General features: G+C 35.4%; 2 protein-coding genes across 3 annotated transcripts; both read right to left on the reverse strand.

Moving 5' to 3' along the window:
• Window positions 1–268: 268 nt before the first annotated feature.
• On the reverse strand, window positions 269–13,189 carry snapc4 (small nuclear RNA activating complex, polypeptide 4). 2 transcript variants are annotated; one of them, XM_067407147.1, is made up of 26 exons: window positions 12,992–13,189; window positions 12,857–12,909; window positions 12,333–12,464; window positions 11,846–11,886; window positions 11,647–11,746; window positions 11,410–11,432; window positions 11,092–11,238; window positions 10,855–10,980; window positions 10,661–10,739; window positions 10,493–10,574; window positions 10,206–10,307; window positions 9,672–9,744; window positions 9,398–9,562; window positions 9,016–9,166; window positions 8,537–8,643; window positions 6,986–7,080; window positions 6,735–6,829; window positions 6,369–6,451; window positions 5,805–6,281; window positions 5,621–5,704; window positions 4,327–4,501; window positions 3,848–3,918; window positions 3,690–3,755; window positions 3,310–3,340; window positions 706–3,188; window positions 269–626 (listed from the first exon to the last, which is right to left on the reverse strand). In XM_067407147.1, exons 3-26 carry the CDS (start codon window positions 12,445–12,447, stop codon window positions 531–533), a joined length of 5,067 nt encoding a protein of 1,688 aa, XP_067263248.1. In that variant the 5' UTR covers window positions 12,448–12,464; window positions 12,857–12,909; window positions 12,992–13,189; the 3' UTR covers window positions 269–530. The 2 variants fall into 2 exon arrangements, with proteins under 2 accessions (XP_067263248.1, XP_067263247.1); XM_067407146.1 differs by having other exon boundaries at window positions 12,857–13,189.
• Window positions 13,190–14,987: 1,798 nt separating this feature from the next.
• Window positions 14,988–18,398, reverse strand: entr1 (endosome associated trafficking regulator 1). Its single transcript, XM_067407148.1, has 8 exons — window positions 18,156–18,398; window positions 17,924–18,015; window positions 17,229–17,639; window positions 16,690–16,763; window positions 16,254–16,365; window positions 16,096–16,158; window positions 15,715–15,854; window positions 14,988–15,601 (listed from the first exon to the last, which is right to left on the reverse strand). Exons 1-8 carry the CDS (start codon window positions 18,193–18,195, stop codon window positions 15,517–15,519), a joined length of 1,017 nt encoding a protein of 338 aa, XP_067263249.1. The 5' UTR covers window positions 18,196–18,398; the 3' UTR covers window positions 14,988–15,516.
• Window positions 18,399–19,238: the final 840 nt, after the last annotated feature.

Raw genomic sequence — 19,238 nt, forward strand, 5'->3', positions numbered from 1 at the left:
CATTTTTTTAAAACTATTTTTTTTTTTTAAGAGAACTACTGTGTGCCCCTTAAAGAACTCTAGAAATACCATACTTTTATCAAGTGGTATTGAACATACCAAAACATCATATGATAAATTTACGATTTATCAAAAATGTCGCTTTTTGATTACATAAGTTGCACATTACGATCAAATAATATAAAAGGATAAAAACTATAAACACTAGTTTAATAGACTAATACAAAAACATAAATGACAAGACATTTCACAATTCCAAATAATTTATTCAAAAAACAACGGCAACAAAACAAAAGTATAAAATATTTTAAGAATAACTTACAATAATTCAGTGCAAAGTCTTTTATCCCCAAAGAAAATTGCCAGGACGCATGTTCTTACAACAAAACATATGGATGGAGTAAAATAAATCAGTACAATGAACACATACTGGTCCCTTAAACTAATAATAACGTTAGATTGAACAGAATCTAAAGCCATTAGCACTTCACTGCTATAGCATGGTATGGACATTAAACAACTGATGAATCTTATGTAACTTGACGCCGACTCTTTTGCCTTTTTGTACGGATTCCTGAGAACTGTTTTGCTGATGCTTCGTTTTCATTCATGTTAAGCTCAATCCTCTGAAAGAGAAAAAATACATTAGCAAAATATACTAAAAACAAACAAACAAACGTTACTTCAATGTTAAGCGCAACTTACTGCAGGCTTAACACTTTTTTTCCTCTGTAGTAAATGCAAGTCGTCATCTTCATCACTAGTGTTATCTGACTGACATTTCTCAGATGGGTTTATAGTGGCCAAAATGGCTGGTAATGTAAAGCATGACAAGAAACGAGCCTTGAAAAGCAGGTACGCTGGATTTGAGGCAAACCTTTCTGCAATCATTTTACGGATGGCAGCTACTTGAGCTTCTTCTCCCATGCCATTTTGATACTCAACTGGCAGTTTTTTCACTGCAGATGTAAGCAGAGATTGTTTAGCTTTGAGCAAACAAGTCAGTGTTTTCATGCTGGCAGCAGATGGTGGAAGGTAAGGCAAAGACATCTCTAGATGAGGTATCGGTATTCCACCTTTCCCATTTATCCAGTCATCTACTTCAGATGACTGCTCAGGAAATATCAAGTGAGGATCGAAGCTCACACCATCAGAGGGAACATCAGAAATAGGGATCAATGGTTCATTTAAAGTTGTGATTTGAGGTACTACCGATGGAGCTACAACACGAGGTGATGGAGCAACTACACTAGGTGATGGAGCTACAAAACGAGGTGATTGAGCTACAGCACAAGGCGGTGGAGCTACAACACAAGGTGGTGGAGCAACTACACGAGGCGGTGGAGCAACTACACGAGGCGATGGAGCAACAACACTAGGCGATGGAGCAACAACACTAGGCGATGGAGCAACAACACTAGGCGATGGAGCAACAACACTAGGTGATGGAGCTACAACACGAGGCGACTGAGCTACAACATGAGGCGGTGGAGCTACAACACGAGGCGGTGGAGCTACAACACGAGGCGGTGGAGCTACAACACGAGGCGGTGGAGCTACAACACGAGGCAGTGGAGCTACAACACTAGGTGATGGAGCTACAACACGAGGCGACTGAGTTACAACAGGAGGCGGTGGAGCTATAACACGAGGCGGTGGAGCATCTACACAAGGTGATTGAGCAACAACTGTAGGTGATGGACCTACAACACGAGGCGGTGGAGCAACAACACCAGGTGATGGAGCAACTACACAAGGTGATGGAGCAACAACACTAGGTAATGGAGCTACAACATGAGCCGACTGAGCTACAACACGAGACGGTGAAGCTACAACACGAGGCGACTGAGCTACAACACGAGGCGGTGGAGCAACTACACTAGGTGATGCAGCAACAGGAGGTGATGGAGCAACAACATAAAGTGATGAAGCTACAACCTGAGGGGATGAGGCTGCAAACTGAAGTGCTCCCAGAGGTTGGAGAGGTCTTCCAGGAGCACAAACGGGGCTCAATATTGTGAAGGGTAAACTGTTCTGTTGGATGATGGTTGGCAGCTGACTAGTTTTCACAGGAAACAAGCCATTTTCAGAAACACCACAAGGCTTTGCCACTTCATTTGTTGGTCCACTAGTCAAAGTTTGCACAGTCAAGGGAACTGGAATAACACTGAAAACAGCATGAGATGAACTGGGAACAGTTGATGGAGATGATTTATATTGCCTTACAATCGCTTCATCAGAGGAGGAGTCTGATGAGTTCTTTGTAGCTTCAACATTAGAACTTTTCTGGTCAACATTGGTAGGTGCTTGGGACAACCCCTGAACACTATGTGGCATACTTTGGTTCTGTACTAAACTAGTAGTTGAAAGAGGCATCTGGATGCCTGAATTATTACCTCTGGGGCTAATGTTCATAGAGGAGGAAGTCTTTTGGGTATAGCTGGTGGCATCTGAGACAGAAGAACTTATAAGGGCTGGACTGACAGAAGCAGCAGCAACAATAGGGGCAGATGATAATGGGTATAAATTGGTTGAGGTAAATGGACAAGTACTGTTATTTAGGGGGGAACTGTTTGGCACAATCAGTGTCTGGTTGCTTGGGATATTAGCAGAAAGTGGGCCAGTTATTTGTACCAAACCAGTGGGGGTAAGAATCCAGTTTAAAGGCTGCGTCTGCAATGTAACAGTCTGAACAGCGTGTTTGCTCTTTTTTTGTTTCTGTGACACTTTTTTGCTACTTTTAGCTTTTGAGTCTTCCATTAGGGCTTGGACTTTCTCAGTAGGTTTGCGGATGCGTTTCGTAGATCTGACGCAGTCGGAGTCCTCTTCACTTGGTGATGTGGACATTGAGGTTGTAATGGGTTGCGCAGGAGGTGTCCCTTTTATTACCGGTGGAGGAATCGGTGACATAGCTTGTGGAGGTGACTGTAGTAGTAGTGATACTTTCTGTCCTTTAGGCATTAAAGGTTTCACTGCCTCCTGTATGTTTGGCTGTGTAATGACAAGATTGTTGGGATGAATCAAAGCAAGGGGCATCATTTGCCTGACTGGCAGCTGGGGAGGGTTAAGATGATGAACTGGCTGCAGGGGAGGTGGATGTTGAGGAGGTTCTGCAGGTTTCTTGTGTTCAGCTTTCTTCTTTCCTTCCTGAAGCATCACTGCCACTGTTTTAGGAGGACCTAAATAAACTTAGGAAAGACACATTAACATTATGCACGTTTTGACAGAAATAACCAGAGCTCTTTGGATGTGTGTATTTTTGCTATTTTATTTAAAAAATTTAAAATGGATAAATATAAATGGAGATACCTGTTGTCGGGTTACATACAGAAACAGGCTCCTGGAAAAAGGAGACAGGAGAAAACAACTGACAACACTGATAGAACCTACTAGATATTAATTTCTTTATTTCAAAAAAAAAAAAAAAATATATATAAATAAATAAATAAATTATATATATGGCTGCCCCCTAATAGTCATCTAAACTCCACAGGAATTGGCAATCCTATTTTCCAATGCCACCCACAAGTAAATATTTAAGTAATTAAATTAATATCATAAATGTGTGACTACTAGTCGACTAATGGCTTAAACGAAGGACTATTAGTCGACTAGAAAATCCGAGGGCATCCCTATAACACAGTATGACAACTACACTAATAAACGCAAGATGCTGGATTGATAAATACCTTAATGCCTTTCTCTTGCTGAATTTCAATGACATTTCTGCAACCCATGACATCTATGTGAAAAGCCTGTTTTCAGACATAACACAAAACTATGTGAAACACTGTAATCTTCGTTTCTTTTATTTCATCATAAATGTTGACAAAGATGTTAGGCTTACTTTGATAAAAAATATAAGCATTGATGTCTTAGGAAGAGGGATGTCTTCTGCTTTTTTTCCAACAATATCACCTGTAAAGTGATTATTGATTAATTATTGACAACAAAAACATATGCATTAAACTATTCGCTTATAACTAGGCCCACTTGGAATCTGAACATTATAAGAACACTATAAACTTAAAGTCAATGTAAATTGTGGTTCACATTTTAGTTCCAAAATGAGACATATCCGTAGTGAAGCTAAATAAAAGCTAAACTTCTGATATGATATCTGAAGTTGCTAAAACATTGCTTCAACATCACTTTAAGTAATGGTATCGTTATCCAGTACTGTGCCTGACACAAGTTGTTTCAGAAGAAGTGCAAATTTGATTAAGGAATACAAATTTATTTTTTGTGCAAGCTCCATGCAGGCCTACTTATAACTACACTACATATTTTTAGGTGTTTTGTCAGAAGTCAAACAAGGGTCTGTACCTTTGCAAAGTGTATTTTCTTTCACTGGGAGAGGCATGATCACATTACCAATCCATGGGGTGATAGCTTTCAGGAGGTCATTTTTAAGGCTGAGCATGTCCTGAACCAGCCTTCTTTTTTTAATATTTCCTGGATTTTCCTGGACTTTCTTTTTATTTGCTGGACTTTTTACGTTCTTTTGAAAAGAAAAACATATTACCAATATCAAGTATATCAATTTTTAGTAAGTAAATATATTTTCCAAATGTTACTTAAAAAATATGAAGTATGATTATAAAGAGAATATGCTGCCTTAAAGTGTTAGTTCCAAAAATGAAAATAATGTCATTTATTACTCGTAAGACCTTCGTTAATCTTCGGAACACAAATTAAGATATTTTAGTTGAAATCCGATGGCTCCGTGAGGCCTCCATAGGGAGCAATGACATTTCCTCTTTCGAGATCCATAAAAGGTACTAAAAACATATTTAAATCAGTTCATGTGAGTACAGTTGTTCAATATTAATATTATAAAGCGACGAGAATATTTTTGGTGCTGCAAAAAACCCCAAAATAACGACATATAGTGATGGCCGATTTCAAAACACTGCTTCATGAAGCATCGGAGCATAAATGAATCAGCGTGTCGAATCTGTTGTTCGGAGCGCCAAAGTCATGTCATTTCAGCCGTTTGGCAGTTTGACACACGATCCGAATCGTGATTCGATACACTGATTCATTTGTGTTCCGAATCTTCATGAAGCAGTGTTTTGAAATCGGCCATCACTAAATAAGTCGGTTTTTTTTTTTTTTTTTTTGGAGCACCAAAAATATTCTCGTCGCTTTATAATATTAATATTGAACCGCTGTGCTCACATGACCTGATTTAAATATGTTTTTAGTACATTAATGGATCTTGAGAGAGGAAATTTCATTGCTGGCTATGGAGGCCTCACTGAGCCATCGGATTTCAACTAAAATATCTTAATTTGTGTTCCGAAGATGAACGAAGGTCTTACTGGTGTGGAACGGCATGAGGGTGAGTAATAAATGACAGAATTTTTATTTTTGGGTGAACTGACCCTTTAAAAGGATCTGTTGGATACAAACATTCTTCCAAATATCTTCCTTTCTGTACAGCAGAGCAAATAAATGTATACAGTCTCAAGTCCGAATAAGGCTATAGTTTTAAAATCTAATTAGTTTTTGCCAAGTGGCGACCATTTTCCATTATGTTCAAACAAATTTTAATAATGTAATGGCCTTATGTTATTTACTATAAATGTAGATCTAGCATCATCTCTGTTAACCACACCTTTATTACAGATGTTCCCTTGCACTGCACGAAGAATCGAATATCACTCTCTGCCACCTTGATCATGGCCTTCTCATCGTCAGTCTGCATGCATGAAATTAAATTAATTTAAAGAAAAATGGCAGAACATATAAATCTGCACTGATCTGACAAGAAAAGAGAATGAAGAAAGAAAACATCTTACCTGGCTTTGCAGGACAACAGGATTCATACCCACATAAGTTCTTTCAATGTTTCCGAAGCGGTTCAGAACGGTGTTGCGCACCAAAATGGGCCTGACTTTCGAACACTTGCTCTTCTCTGATCGATTGCGGCCTAATTCTGATTCTTTAGTGGCATACTGTAGCTCCTCCTCATTGGTGGGAAGACGGACCCATACCGTCCTGAGAGTTTCTTGAGAAACAACCAGTAAGTTTGCATTTGCAGGTATCCATTTCTTCATATCTGTCTGTACATAGTCCTTTTGTGGCATTTCCATTGCTTCAACTAAGGGCACGTCTGGTTCAGCATCACTGTCCATATACTTTAACTTTTTTTCATCCTCAGAGCTGGAGGAGGTTCCCATCTCTTTTTTATTTTTTTTTCTCAAAACTTTTCGTCTTTTTGCTTTTTGTTGTATTGTTGTTGGCTTCCTTTCTCTTTTTATGCCTTTATTTTGACACTTAAAAAAAAAAAAAAAACAGTGTATATGATTATTTATGATATTTAATCTTCTTTTGAAAGCTACGAGACTGAACAATGAACTTACAGCTTTTGTCAGTAATTTCCACTTGTTCAGGCACTGGCAGTCAACCCGGTTTGGGATCTCTGACGCAATCTTACTCCACTTGCCTGGAAAATTATGATACACAATAGATAAAGACAAAGACAATATAGAGTCATTAGGCTACATTATGGATACATTTTGGTCTACCAAAAAAGCAATACATGTGGTTAGAGCTCCATATTCATTTGATTAAAAACAAAATTTAAATGATTTAAATTAGTCATGATAAGTCATCTTGACCTAGCCTTGATGTTATTCGTTACTCAAACTTTTGAACGGTAGTGTATATATACCAAATGTGAAAAAAAAAAAAAAAAAAAAAAAAATTATAAGAGGGACATCACTTACCAACACCATATTTCTCAACCAATTTTTTTAGTAGTTCTACCTCCTCTTCGCTCCAAGGCCCCTTTTTCACATTCTCCTGAAGACAATCCAAATACCTAAGATACAAAATTATTAATATTTACATATCAATAACCAGCACTAGTTCACATTTATTTATTTGTATAGTCCATTTGGCAAGACTGATTTCAGGCACGTTATTTTAAACATTGGCTGCAGAGCATAAATTTACCTTTATCTGAAACGAGTCATACCTGTCACGACAAGCACCGTCGGTCCTGCCTGGCACTTCCATTTTGATTTTCCCCCATTCTTTAGGGCCATATTTTGCGACAGCATTCCGCAATAACTGATATGAGAGAAGTTAGTCAAATTAGTGAACATGTGGTCATGTAATTCTAGCAAGTTAAAGGTCCCGTTTTTCGTGGTTTTTTGAAGCTTTGATTGTGTTTATAGTGTGCAATATAACATGTGTTCATGTTTCGCGTGTAAAAAAAACACAGTATTTTTCACATAATTTACTTATCTGTATACTTCTGTTTCCACTGTCATAAAAACGGGCTGATGACTTCCTTGTTCTATGAAGTCCCTCCTTCAGAAATACGTAACGAGTTCTGATTGTGCCAGCGGTTCCTGTGTTGTGATCATGGTTGTGATTCGACAGCAGTTTAAGGAAAGGTCACGCCTCTTACCATAACGTGGAGATGCACACGCTCAGTGTTACTGTAAACATGTCTTTAATTTTACCCTATCAATTTGAGCCGGAATCAGACCCGGTGATTGGACTGCGGGATGAAAATAACAGCATTTCGACGACATGGCGACAAACACACTCTACAAACGCAACTCTTGTGTATTCCTGTGGGCGGAGGTTAGTCAAAAAACTGTTTTAGTGACATCATTAAAGAAGGAAGTAGAGGGATGTAGTCCAAACTGGCCGTTCGATGTAGGCGACTTCTGTTCAATAAAATATCTCGCTTGGCATTGAACTTTGAGCTTTAAAATTTTCCAGATTTTATTTATACTCTAACAACAACATTACACACTAACTAAAGTTTGAAACATGGGATCACAAAGAACGGGACCTTTAAGAAACATCAAAAAACATGCATGTGTGACTGCAACAGATATTAAAACTGTGATGGGATATGCTACAAAAGCTTCTGTTTGTCATTTATTAAACCGGGCTCCAACACATTTTAAATTTCCAGACTCAAATTTCCAAACCTGTACATATTTCAGACCACATTTAACATGTATTTTAAATTTTTTCTTCTTTTTTTTTTTCACTAGTTTTCTCAAAGTGGTAACATGCGCTTACATGAGCCTACAATGCTTAATAACCTGTACAGTATATAATCACCTCTGACACACCAGTTTGATACTGTAAATGTGGTTTGATGTTGCACGATCACCAAACAGCAAAGTACAATCGGATTTAGATGATTGTTTCTCCTTTATCTGTTGCTGGTTTGAGCATCTCATGCACATTCGGTTCAAAAGAGACTTGCTTATGGTAAAGACAAACAGTTTTGCGTAATGAAAATGTGTGCCTTGAATACATTCCATCGTGTATGACAATTACTAAAGGATCAATAATCTTTTGCCATGAAAACTCTCTGCTTGTATGATAATTTTTTAATTTTTTTTTTTAGAAATTCTTAATTTTATAATTTAGAAAACTGAATAGTTCTGGAAACCGTTTTTCCCCCCAATACTTATCCAGACCGGGAAATTACTCAAATCAAATTCTATACTTTTCATATACTATTAAACGAAACAAATTAAAAAATTATGCTCCATACCTGGTCCTCCTCTTTAGACCAGGGACCTTTCTTTATAGAGGGATCCAGAACAGACGTCCAGCGATATGACAGCTGTGATCCATCACGACCAGGCATGAAATACGACACTATGGAGATAATAAATATTACAAATATATGGCTCCTATGATACATTCTTGTTTCCAAAAGAGCAAACAGTCAATTAAACCAAAAAAGTCACATTCCTGCATTTAAAACAAACTGTAAAATAAGATATTTTTAAAAAGTGCAGGTGTATGCAAGAACACATAATTTGAGAATGAATTCCTCATAGTTCCCTTACTGGTTTTCTACTATTTTTTTTTTTTTTTTTTTTTTAGAAGAATTACGTCTACATTATACATCACATATTTTAATTTGAATGCAAGTAATCCAATCTGATTTCAGAGTCACAATGATCTGTTTCAGAAACAAATACACCACATCCGGTACAACAGCTCAAGAAGACCCAACTGTCTCACTCTGTATGTAAGGAATGAAGTTGCCGATTCTCATTTTCTCAACAAGGTCTCTGAGGATCTGGTCTTCTTCCGGTGTCCACTCTTTCCTTTTGAAGGTCTTTGAAATGTAGCGCTGATAAGTCTGGAAGCACATGAAAGCTGTTCTGTTCGTCTGGAAAGCAAAAGAAAACAAGACATATACATATATATATATATATATATATATATATATATATATATATATATATATATATATATATATATATATATATATATATATATATGTCAAAGGCAATAAATGAGTAGTAGGTTGTGTTGTTACACATGATGTTAAATATTAAAAACCAAACAGAATATTATGCATATAAGCATCTATTCGGAAAGTGCATGAATCTATCCTTACCCCAAGAGCCTCTGCAATTTTGTCCCAATGGCAGCAATTGTATTCTTCTACAATTCCTTTCAGTTTATCAATCTCATCCTGTTTCCACACAGACTTGTTAATGGAGGGGTGCAAATAGTTCTGCCAGAACCTTTTCAAATCCTCAGCCTGTCGCAAACCTTCAAACTATCACACAGAAACAAGTCCTTTCATACTTTTAAAATGAGAAACTGATGTTAGAAGATAGTACACAATTTATTTGGCTGCATATCAGTAAAACTACTACATAACTTACGTCAATATTTGATATTTTCTCCCAGTCATGATCATCATGGCGATTCCCCACCAGCTGATCATCTTTCAGGGTGCTAAGGCGACATTATTAGGTTTGATTACACATTTTATTGCACAACAAGTACACTAACGTTCAATTGTTTGGAGTCTGTAATTTTTTTTTTTATTGCTTTTGAATTTTTTTTATTGTTTTTGAAAATGTTTCATATGATGGGAAAGGTGGATTTTCAGCAGTCTTCAGTGGCACATGATCTTTCAGAAAACAAACATTCTAATATGGTGATTTGCTGCTCAAGAAAAATACTCTTATCAGTGTTGAAAACAGTTGCACTGCTTATTTTTTTTTTTGAAACTACACTTTTTCCCCAGTATATTTGATGAATAGGAAGTTCAAAAAAAAAAAAAAATATATATATATATATATATATATATATATATATTAAAAGATCTTACTGTTCTTAAACATTTGAATGGAAGTGTAGGTACAATCTGACAGAACATCGTTTATGAGACAAGAAACTTAAAATGTTTTTACCTTATTTCTTCAATATCTTTCTCAATTAATTCCATTTGTTTTTTCAACTGCTCTTTTTCCTCATCCCCAGCTCTAGACATCTTGGCACTCAAATAGTCCAGCCTATGAAAACACAGACCATTGTAGGCTCGCTAAATGTAATATAGTTAAAATACACATCCAAAAAATTACGATAATAGCAAACTTCCATTTCTAAAAGAAAAAAAACTTTTTTTTAATCCAAACTGAACAGAAAGTGCAACAATAACCAGATATTTATGTCAACTTTGTCTTTTTCTGGAACTCACTTGGATAGTTTGGGTTGTAGCATCCTTTTCAGAATGTCTTTGGCGACTCCGTTAGTCAGCAAAGTCTTCTGCCAACCCTCCCCTGAAAAGAGATAACCACGATTTTTTTTAATCTATATATATCTAGAAGCATATAACAAGAAGCAAGCACAATGTCTTAAAACATACATCTTCTTATTTTCAGCTCATCAATGGGTCTGGTACCATGACTCAGCCTCTCTTTCGTTTCTGGATTTGCTGGGGGGCCCTGGAGGCAAATAAAAAGAAATGAATAAATATTTCAATTTCAATGACTCTAAAATGCATGATTTCACAGACACCACAAAAACGTACAGATTTCCAGTATTAGTTTCATAACATACCAGACCGGTGAGTTTGTCTTTGAAGTAAGGCTTCATGAAGTATCCAAGATAGAGTTTCTGAGGGGGAAGTCCTAGTACAGAGGAGACAGAAGTGCTCGGGCCAGAGAGCTGGGCCTCAACCTCTTTCTGTGGAGATACAGTCAGCTTTAAAATGGTTATAGTGTAATTTAACTCATGCAATTGAGTGGCATGAAAACTCTGTTTCAATGAACTACAGCCCAGATGTTTGTTTTTAACCTGCTGCTGTCGATTCTCTTTGAGGAGCTGTTCCAGCTCAGATAGTTTCTCTTTTAGCACCTCCTGATAGACCAAATTCATTTGCAGGCAAGTCTCCACATTTTGCGGGAGATCCAACTGATCATCATCATCACTGTCTTCATCACTCTAATGGAGGTAGAACAATTTTAAAAGTATAATATATATATATATATATATATATATATATATATATATATATATATATATATATATACATACATATAAGGAAAATAGAAAATATTAAAAACAAAAATTGGCAGCATAAGCATGTATAAAGGAAGCAAAAGGGTAACTCACAGAATCAGATCCATGTTCACTGTCTGTTTCCCAAAAGAAGAACAAAAACAAAACAAAACAATTAAATAACTCAAACAGCAGACCCTTTAATGACATACCATGAACCTTTCAGATTACGCATCAAATATTTAAAAGCAACAAACCACTTATTTCAGAGAAAGTTTCCATGGAGAATGTAAAAGTAAATTTTTTAAGCTGATGAAAATCACTGTCAATCTGTCAATTAATATTATTTACCCTCCAATACGCCAGCGAGTGCTGCATTAGCACCAAGTGTATTCTCTAACTCCTCAATCTCCCTCTGAATCCGCAGCCGCTCTGTCTCCAAGTCATCAGGCTTTGAGAGAGAGTTACAAATATATAAGAAATTATTAAAAACAAAAAAAAAAAACATTTAATTTCTATGGTGCATTATATTAACTTTCTAGATTCTTACCAATGCTTCAATCGCAGGTCCACTGTCATCGGATTCATCATCTGTCATGGAAACATAATATTACATTAACACAGAGCACAAGTCAAAACACAGCTCCCAACTTGCCAAATGATTTTCCATGACCATTCTAGAACTTGGGTAAAGTTGGTTTTATATTCGCACATTCGGACATCCGTATTCAATAGCCTAGTTAATCACACTACATCAGACCTTCAGTGGACATTCAAGTAAATATGCCATTAAAACAATACTTGCCTATTTTTAACGACTGTGAAAAATGTTGTAAGTTGACAATCGTTGGTTGTCAATATCATGTCGCTGCTTAAAATTCGCAAACATTAATGTATTGCACATTTATTGGAATGTCTGAATTTATCAGAAGTCCGAATGTGCGAATATAAAACCAACTTTATCCAAGTCATCCTAGATAGGATGTGATAGGATGCCCAAATACACAGAGTAAGTGGGCATCCCTACAGTGACTCACCGCTGTCAGATGACAGTAGGTCTATGATGCTGTTGTCTGCTCCCAGAGAACTCTCAAGAGCCAAAATCTCCCTCTGGATTTTTTCCCTCTTCGCAAGCAAGTCATCAGATGCCATTTTAGACAAGATGAAACCTGAAAAGCCAATCCTCAATTTTACATCTCAAGAACTTACACTGAGAACATCTAAGAGGCTGGTTTAAAAAGACTCTTGATAGAAAGTTTACTTTGTTATTTTGACATTGACTCAGTGTTTTTGTTTAATAGACGTTTAGGTGAGTAAATTTGATTCAGTACCTACTTTATTTTCATTTCATTTGCTCAACTGTAATGTTGTAGTAATAAACAATAACTCTTTTAAAGAAATGCCTAAAACACCCCTCTATATTCAATATAAAATAAATAAACCTAAATTAAGAAATACTAAAGCATTAACACGAAGCAGAATATATAGTTTATGATTATCTGGCAACATGAAATGCACACAGCAACAAAATACCTAATTGTCCGTCTGTGCAGGTACTTACATTAGCTTTCCTTTAATGCATTAGCTGCTGTGGGCTTCAGCATTGCTGCTCTTCTATAACACAAACACAATAATAACACCTGCTGGATCCTGTAGCTTCATTGCTCGCGCTTCTGAATGTCTCACTCAAATCTACCTGTACAGCAGCAGCATGTTCACACAGTGCGCTTGAGGTCTCTGAACTATATTTACACTTAATACAACATAACTCTAGGTTGTTGCTTCTAATGAATGACCTCAAATATCACCCTAATTTATATAAACTTAGTTAAGCTGTTAAGAATAATTCTGCCGATAAAACTATTCTACGTTCATAGAACGTCATGCGTATCCAAACACGAAGCGCGCGTCAATAGTGCGTCATCTTCATTTACGCTTCATAATAAAGGTCCCATCGAGCCTTCACCAGAAAACAGAAAAATGTTTTACTGTTAATTACTAATTAATGCACATTAAATGAATACTTATTGCTTTAAAATTTAGCATAAATATTGTATATGTAAAAAAATACATATACAAAATTTTATATAATAAAATGGTTTTATGATGGCATCTATTAAATGTTAATGTGACAATTTAGGGATATAAACCCCATTTCTTAGACAAGGCTTAAGCTAATCCTAGACTAAAATGCACGTTTGAGCTGTTTTAATTGAAAGTAACTTCCACTGTCAGAGCCATTGTTTTGTCTCAAGATGGATACTAGTAATGTTTTTTACTAGGATGTGTTTATAAAAGCTACTTAAATGCCCTAATTAAAATAAGACATAATCCTGGCTTAGCCTCAGCCCTGTCTGTGATACTGGGCCTACATGTTGGATTCTCAAAGAACAATAGGACCATATGATTGAAAAACATTTTTATTAAGTCAATAACGAGCATTATGAATATAAGGCACTTCATCCAATGCTGATCAGTTAACTATTGTTTACATAAATTACTAAAAGGTTGTAATTTAAAACAGCATAACTATAAAAATGAATGTTTATTTATATATCAATATGCAAGTCACGAAACACTAAAAATATTGTAAATAATATGTAATAAATTTTTTAGAAAGGACTTATTTGACAAAAGTGCAAAAGGTTTTAACCCTTATAGGGTCTTTGGGGTCTGCACAGACCCCAAATGACGTTTGCTCAAATAATAATAAAAAAAAAGTTCTCTTTGTCCAAATCACATGAAACTTTGTACAGTTGTTAACACTTTCTTGATCTAAAAAAAAAAAAAAAAAAAAAAAAAAAAATATTGTTTTTATGTTAGTGTAAAAAAAAGGGTCACACTCAGGGTCTTCACAGACCCCAGGCAACAAAATGTGATATATTGTAACAAAATAGTTGTTTATTAATGTTTTTACTTCATATTTGTGCAGTTTTTGGAGGATTTGTCATATCTTTTAAATTTATATAAATAATTATTTTATTTTTTTTATACAAAAACAGCTTATTATGTAAAAATCATTTTTTAAAAGACCCACATGTCTAACTTTCATTCATGGGGATAACATGGATAATTTGACATGGTTTAGTGTAAGATTTTTGCCCCTCTTTTGGAAAATGCAGTTTTAAAAGTAAAAAAAAAAAAACACTTTTACCAGTAGATGGCTGCAGAGCTCCACTATTTGCTATGTGCTATTTGACTGACTGAAAGACATCTTTTCATAAGTATTTTTCAGTTGGATTTATATCTAAATATTATGAAATCACAATTATGATAATAAAAAATACTTTGTCAAAGTTTAGCATTTTTTTTGTACTGAAAAAAAATAAGTTTTTCAAAAATGTTGATTTTGAGGATGAATTTTGTCCATTTTCTAAGTGGAGTCTCATCATAATGTAACAATATTGAAAAACTGATTTTTTTCATTACAAAAAATACTAAACTTTGACAAAAAGTAGCTTTTATTGTTATAATTGTGATTTCGTAATATTTAGATATGAATCCAACTGAACAATACTTGTGAAAAGATGTCTTTCAGTCAGTCAAAAAGCACATAGCAAATAGTGGAGCTCTGCAGCCGTCTACTGGTAAAAATTATATATTTTTTTACTTTTATAACTGCATTTTCCAAAAGATGGGCAAAAATCTTACACTAAACCATGTCAAATTATCCACGTTATCCCTATGAATGAAATTTAGAAATGTGGGTCTTTTATAAGGTGAATTTTACATAAAAAGCTGTTTTTGTATAAAAACCTATTTAAAAAAATATTTTTTAATTTATTTAAATAAATTTCAAAAACTGCACAAACATGGAGTAAAAACATTAATAAACAGAATAAAATTACATTTGTTTACAAAAACACAAGTATTTTGTTACAAAATAGCATTTTGTTGCCTGGGCTCTGTGGAGACCCCGAAGACCCTGAGTATACTTCCCAAACGAAGACCGCACAAGGGTTAAATACTACTACTACAACATAGAGATTTGATTTTGATGAAAGAATCCAAGGCACTATTTGGTGCACTTAAGTATCTGTATGCTTAATGTCCTGTTAGAGCTTAACTTGGTCATTATTTAGCCCAGCACACCTCATTTTGCCATTTCATAAAACCTAAACATGATTTTAATGAAATTTCTGAAATAATGAAATACCACAGTCTAAATATAGTGGGTCCATAGTGTACAGAACATGATGTTTGGCTGTGAAAGGGAAACACTTAATCATGAATCTCTGTGATCTTGTCAATGGAGGACAATAACTGGGATACAAAATAGAGTGTCTCTCTTCCTGTCAGCAACTGCCTGTAAACATAAACAACACATTCAGTGCAATGATTTGATTCATTTACTGTACATTTCTGATCATTTTTAAAAGAGAAGTACTCAAAAAACGTAATGGTCATTGTTAATCGTACTTGATAGAAGTCTCTGCATCTTGAGCTGCTTTGTTGAGGTATTCAGAGGCCACTTGTGCATTGTGTCTCATTGTGGTTAAGGCTGTAGTTTCTCCATATCTAAGCCTCTCATTCTCACTTTTATATCCTTCAAGCTGGCCCTGAGAAGAAAACAATAAAAAAAAAATCATAATGGTGGAGAACAGAGATGGTGTTTTGAACAATAACAGAAGTGAAATAGTCATTTTGATCACAAATTTACACACAAAGTTCACAAACATATTATACAGTAGTACATATAAATGTATTACAGTATATAGTGGTATATACACATAAATGTACAATTTATTATATTGTATATATAGTGTGGTTTTTCAGTGTGCATATGGAAAGAAGTCAAACCTGGAGTTGTTGTATCTCTTGTTTCAATTTTGAAATATTATTTTCAGCTTTGACTGCCCGCTTCTGTATTCGATAAAAAAATGAATTTTCTTGTAATCTTATATTTTAAACCTTAATAATAAAAAATGTTATATGAATGACAACACAATGCTTAATACCGTCATTAACTGAAGGTTTTCTTCTACTGACTGCACCATCGTCTCCAAAGCCTTAGCCTCTCTCTCCTCCTGTAACTTCTTGTTGTGCAGCTCATCTGTGAGCTGTTCAATCCTGTTACAAATTGGAAAGTATAACCATTAGAAATATTCTAGAAACTACAGAAGCAACCAGTGATCTTTAATTACACAGCAGCAATACTGATACACTTCAGTCCATTAAAGGCACAATATGTAAATTTTTTAAAATGTACGCTAGAGGTCGCTTATTCAAAACAAAGGCGTAGCTTGATGACGCCTTGATTTCGCAGAATCATGGGAGGTGTTGTCTTCACGCAGTCGCTGCTTCTGCTTCTTACATATTGTGCCTTCAATGACCTCCGAATCATTCTAACTTGGATTAAACATATGACATTACATTCTGTGTAAAGAGCCTTACCTTTTGGAGTCAGTTTCTGACCTTCTAAGGAGTTCTTTGATTTGCTTTCTGAGTAGAGAATTCTCTTCTCTGAGCTAAAACACATTAAAGTCAACATGAAATCAAAATGGAAAATTCAGATTTTTTTTAATGGAATATTGCAGTATTTATTATAAAATGATTTATGTGCACATAATCACTTTTTTTTTATTCATGTGTCCTCGTAATCTTTAATCAAAATAACTTCCCCTCCCTCTTGCAGTGACATCTCTTCTCTGATGATGTTTACTGGCATGAGGGCGGGACAACCTGTCACTCACATAAGATCGACCAATAACAACGACCCAATCAAAATCAAAAGTCCCGCCCTACAGTTTTTCTCATTCAAGAAGCTGTTTCATTCAAATATACATCAAGATAAGGAAAAAAAGACTATTAAAACTACCATTTCATGTCAAGTTGAGAAACACTTATTTTGAAAAGCAGCACTGCACCAGTTATAATATAACAAACATTCAGCTCATGCATATGCAGAACCTCACACAATGCACACAACATACCTGTTGAGCATTTTTTGTGGCATTTTCAGCATTGTTCCTCTTAAGATGGAAAGAAATATCCATGACTGAAGTCTCTTCATCACCCTCATAGCTTCCTGTGCTTCTTCTTTCTAAGTGCTTCTTTGGCAGGAAGTCAGACTGATCCAGCTCCCATTCAGTCACATTTGCTTCCCTCTCATCACTGCACAGAGATGACTGCTCAGAGTAAGCGCTGAGGTCTAAAGTCCCATGTAGTTGGAAGTCGTGAGAACCGTCAAGGGCTGATGGGTGGCAGCTTTCAATCCATGTCTCCTCAGGTTCGCTTTCAGAAGGCTTACAGAGCACAGAGGGGTCTGTGAAGAAAGGCCCCTTGGTAGCAAAATCTATGGAGGTGTTATAGTCCTGCTCAACGTGGCATGCACCATCATATACCTTTGGAAAATCAATCATACCACAGGACTACTTAAGTAAAATGGAAAGTATCTGAAAGTAAATTTGTCCATGTGCACAAAAGACATTAAAAATAAATATTTGATTCATTTACATTTCTGATAATTATTAAAAGTACTCAAAAAAGTAATGTCATTGTTAACCATACTTGACATAAGTATCTGAATCTTGAGCTGTTACAGTTACCTGAACAGTTAATAAACATACATACATTTTATCCTAAAATCTAAACCAGGTGACAATGCCTTTGTAATCTTCTTCCTCACCTCTGTGGCTTCTGTAGTACAGGGCTGCTGGTTCTTGTTTCTGATAAACTCTTTGAAAGAAAATGGATTCAGCTCATCTTGCTTTGGCTCATCTGAAAGTAAATTTGCCCATGTGCACAAAAAACATAAAAAATAAAGATTTCAAGAACAATCCCCAGTCAAGTCAGAGAACTGTATTACATTATCATGTTGGATTATAGAAAAAGCAAAAGACAAGCAGGTTGACACGCACCATCTTCAATGATGAGCTTTTTCGTCTTGTGTTTGGACATGTTAAGTTACAAGTCAACTTGAACACAGACGTAAACTATCCTGCAGACTGTAACTGCTAAATAACTGAGCTCAACATTACAAGAGAAGAAAAGCGACGAAGTACTGTAAATGGTATTCAGAGTAAAGGTTTTCGTTTAGTTAAGGTCAATGTCTAATAATCTGTCATAAAACTTAATTCATTACTGTATTTTAGAAATGACAATACTAGTAATCTCCAGCAGTTCTCAATGGTCTCCTTCTGTCTGACAAATAGAGGTTTTTCTACAGGGAACATGTACAACATCGCCACCTATTGACGTGGAGGACACAAGTATGCAGGTCGGATTTTTGGTTATGAGAAATGCTGACCCTGCTGCATTTTATTTTTTGTATATTAAACATAAAAAAAAAAAAAAAATCTTCTTAATACCCTAATTGTCAACACTGGTACTGTAACTGTACAATGCAGAATTGAGAAACAAGAATTGAAAAGATTTTGGGTATAATTATGATTCAGGATAATTATTATACTTCCTATGCACATTTTATTTATATTTAATTTGTGTAAGTACATACAATGTCAGTTTTTAAACTTTTAGAAGAATGTTCACTTTACTCACTTCCCACAGAGGTGTTTATTTATTTAATAGTTTGTGTTTATCAGATTTTAATGTAAATCATTTACAGTAATCAACATTTAAAGTGGATCAAAAAAGTTCATCAAAGTTGTCCTAAGCACTAAGTTGTCTTAAGAAGAAGGTTTTAGGACAACTTTGATGAAAGGTTTTGATCCATTTCAAATGTTGATTACTATAGGTCAGCATTTGTTGTGTACTACAGTGTTTCTCAACCAGGGGTCCATGTGGTCCTTGGCATAATGCCAGGGGGTCCTTATATCACTCATCTGAATATGAATTTTTGTATATTTTGACATTTGACATGTTCCTATAAAAGAAGAAGATAATATATGTAGAATATAACTGATGATATGACTAAATATAGGACAAGTCAACTAACATTGTAGTAAAATTATACTTTATTGCATTTGGTCGTCACAAAAGAA

This window comes from Chanodichthys erythropterus, chromosome 13 (assembly GCF_024489055.1).
Source record: "Chanodichthys erythropterus isolate Z2021 chromosome 13, ASM2448905v1, whole genome shotgun sequence".
NCBI lineage: Eukaryota > Metazoa > Chordata > Actinopteri > Cypriniformes > Xenocyprididae > Chanodichthys > Chanodichthys erythropterus.

What these genes read in the sequence shown, in the direction of transcription:
- snapc4 (XM_067407147.1), bottom strand. Translation starts at nt 12,447, where the DNA reads ATGGCATCTGATGACTTGCTTGCGAAGAGGGAAAAAATCCAGAGGGAG. An exon ending in GGTTGAGAAATATGGTGTTG is followed by an intron (nt 6,452 to 6,734) that starts GTAAGTGATGTC and finishes ATAATTTTCCAG; the next exon opens with GCAAGTGGAGTAAGATTGCG. An exon ending in AGCAAGAGAAAGGCATTAAG is followed by an intron (nt 3,341 to 3,689) that starts GTATTTATCAAT and finishes TCCTTTTTCCAG; the next exon opens with GAGCCTGTTTCTGTATGTAA.
- entr1 (XM_067407148.1), bottom strand. Translation starts at nt 18,195, where the DNA reads ATGTCCAAACACAAGACGAAAAAGCTCATCATTGAAGATG. An exon ending in AAAGCTCATCATTGAAGATG is followed by an intron (nt 18,016 to 18,155) that starts GTGCGTGTCAAC and finishes ATTTACTTTCAG; the next exon opens with ATGAGCCAAAGCAAGATGAG. An exon ending in AAGAGATACAACAACTCCAG is followed by an intron (nt 15,855 to 16,095) that starts GTTTGACTTCTT and finishes TTTTCTTCTCAG; the next exon opens with GGCCAGCTTGAAGGATATAA.